The following is a 2523-nucleotide window of genomic DNA, read 5'->3' as shown; positions in this document are numbered from 1 at the left end:
TGAAAGAAAGCATTTCGGATGAAGAAAACGAAGAAACAATGAATTTCACAAAAAAGCCGAAAAGGTTTCAAAAATATATCTCAAAGAATGCGATATCGAGAAAGAATCATCTGATGAAAGCTCAACAGAAAATGGAAGAAGAAAAATTATGAATAAATAAAATTTGAAATTGAAATGATTTATTTTTTTTTTAATTATATAGGGCAAAATATCACATGTGTACATTTTTTTGAAAAGTTCCTTTTGTTTAATTTTCAATTGAAAATGAAAATTAAATATTTTTTTTTAAAATTTAACCCCAACTTACCAACTTTCTCCAGCATAAAAATTTTGACATTGTCAAGCACTTATGTCCTATTGGTGAAATCTGGCGAGTTGGGGCCACATTTTAATAAAAATATTTAATTTTCATTTTTAACAGAAAATTTTACAAAAAAAACTTTTCTAAATAATATACACACATTGTTGGTATTTTCTTTTCAAAATCATGCACTTTTAATTGGCTTTTTCAATGCTCAAAAAATAAAATCAAAAATAGTTCATTTTCAGAAATACAACTGATGTCACAAAACATTATGTTATGATGTTAACGATGACTGTCATCCGATAATAAAATCCAATTTATTTCGAAATCATAGAAAGCTTTGATGAGTTATGAGTGAAACAAAAATTTTAAATTTTTTCCAAAAAAGCTGGAAAGTCAGTATTTTCCCTTATATTAAGTTCACTTTTTTTTATATTCTTTGTTTCGAAAAAAAATTTTCCCCAGTTATATTGTGGTTTATTTTCACATTGTTTGTCAGTTTTTTAATCTGATGAAAATGATGTGAATAATTTCAACGTTATTGATTCGCAATGTTGATTGATTTCTTGTTTTTGCTAAATTACAATTTCAATTATTATTATTATTTTATTAATAAATATGTGAACAATTCGTCCATCTTCCAATTTTTATTTTGATCGAAAAATACCATTTTATGTTTCTTTTCGAAAAGTTTCACTTTGCTCATGCTCGTTTTTTCTCTATTTTTGATATCATTTTTTTCATCTGAGATTATTTGGAAAGAAGAATTTGCTGACGGAGGTTCGAAGGAGTTACTTTTTCTTGTTTTCCAATCATTTTTAATCTTTATTTTTTTATTGGTTGATCATTTGTATTTTTATGCTTTCTTTAAAAATGTGAAATTTGTGATCATTAATTGGCTATGAAAATATGTTTTTTAAGATAAATGGAAAGATCGTTGGGTTCTTGCAGTTAATAAGACAAAACATTATAAAGGAGAATGGGCAATTGAAGCACCTAAAAAATGCCAAAATCGCGAAAGATCCAAAGGAATGAAAACAATAACTGATGATGGATATTATCAAATTTCTGCTGATATTGGAAGAACAATTTCAACTTATAACAAAACATTTATATTTTCGTACATGGTTAAAAACGAGCAAGATATTCAGGTCGGTGGTTCTTATGTGAAAATACTACCAGAAGGCATTAACCAAACCGATTTTGATGGAACAACTCCATATTACATTATGTTTGGCCAAGATCAGGATAAAGGACATTCTGATCGTGTTCAATTAATTCTTAAAAAACATGGAAACGAATATCAACACACAACACCACTTCGCTTGGAAAAAGATACACGTACTCATATGTTTACTATTATCATGTTCCCAGATCTTTCCTATGAAATACGAATCGATAACAAAGTCCAAAGAAGTGGGAAAATGTATGTTGATTTTCCTGGAGCATTTGATGGTCCGACACTTCCTGACCCAGATGCAAAAAAACCAAAGGATTGGGTTGAGCTGCCTGAGATTCCCGATCCGAAAGCAAAGAAGCCAGATGACTGGGAGGAGGAGATGACAATTGTCGACCACAAGGCGAAGAAGCCTATCTGGTGGAAAGAGAAGCTCCACGGAGAGTGGAGTGCCCCACGAATTCCCAATCCGCGCTACAGAGGCGTCTGGATGCCGCCGTTGGTAAAGAACCCAGAATATAAAGGAGAATGGAAGGCTCCACGCATTCCGAATCCAGACTGGGAGAAGGCCAGGAGGAATGCTGCATTCAAGAAGATAAGATATGTGGGGATTGAAATCTATCAGCCGAAAAGCGGGTCTATTTTCGACAACTTCTTCATTGGAGACGATTTGAAAGAGTATCGCACGTTTGTGAAGCAGAACTGGGAGCCCACAAAGAGATATGAAGATGTGTATGATCCATACGAGAAGCCAGAGACTTTCTCAATGAGTGGAAAGGATCTCTTCAAGAATCAAAAGAAAGACGAGGATGATGATGATGATGATGATGACTACGACGACGATGATGATGACGACGATGATGTCAGAGAATTGTAACAAGTTATTAAACATTTCTTCTTCTTCTTCTTCCTTTTTTCAAAAATAGAAACACTTTTTTTATCTCTTTATTTAATTTCTCCTGTTTTGATCTGATGTTGCAAACAGCTTGCGTGTTTATATGAAATAAAATATTTGGATTATTTTCCTAAAAGTAATTTTCTC

The 2523-nt window shown here is 32.0% G+C and overlaps 1 protein-coding gene across 1 annotated transcript; it reads left to right on the top strand.

Annotated features, from left to right (window-relative positions):
- The first annotated feature begins 977 nt into the window (after positions 1–977).
- MONOS_2784 (putative calreticulin) lies at positions 978–2512 on the top strand. Its single transcript, XM_067872733.1, has 2 exons — positions 978–1084; positions 1226–2512. Exons 1-2 carry the CDS (start codon positions 1009–1011, stop codon positions 2356–2358), a joined length of 1209 nt encoding a protein of 402 aa, XP_067730471.1. The 5' UTR covers positions 978–1008; the 3' UTR covers positions 2359–2512.
- The last annotated feature ends 11 nt before the right edge of the window (positions 2513–2523 follow it).

This window comes from Monocercomonoides exilis, assembly GCF_001643675.1.
Source record: "Monocercomonoides exilis strain PA203 chromosome Unknown scaffold14-1859848, whole genome shotgun sequence".
Taxonomy (NCBI): Eukaryota; Preaxostyla; order Oxymonadida; family Polymastigidae; genus Monocercomonoides; species Monocercomonoides exilis.
This window is presented reverse-complemented; position numbering and strand designations above follow the sequence as displayed.

Bases quoted from the DNA above. Each gene is read 5' to 3' on its own strand.
- MONOS_2784 (XM_067872733.1), top strand. From the start codon at position 1,009: ATGCTCGTTTTTTCTCTATTTTTGATATCATTTTTTTCATCTGAGATT. The intron at 1,085-1,225 runs GTTCGAAGGAGT...ATGTTTTTTAAG, and splicing joins AGAAGAATTTGCTGACGGAG to ATAAATGGAAAGATCGTTGG.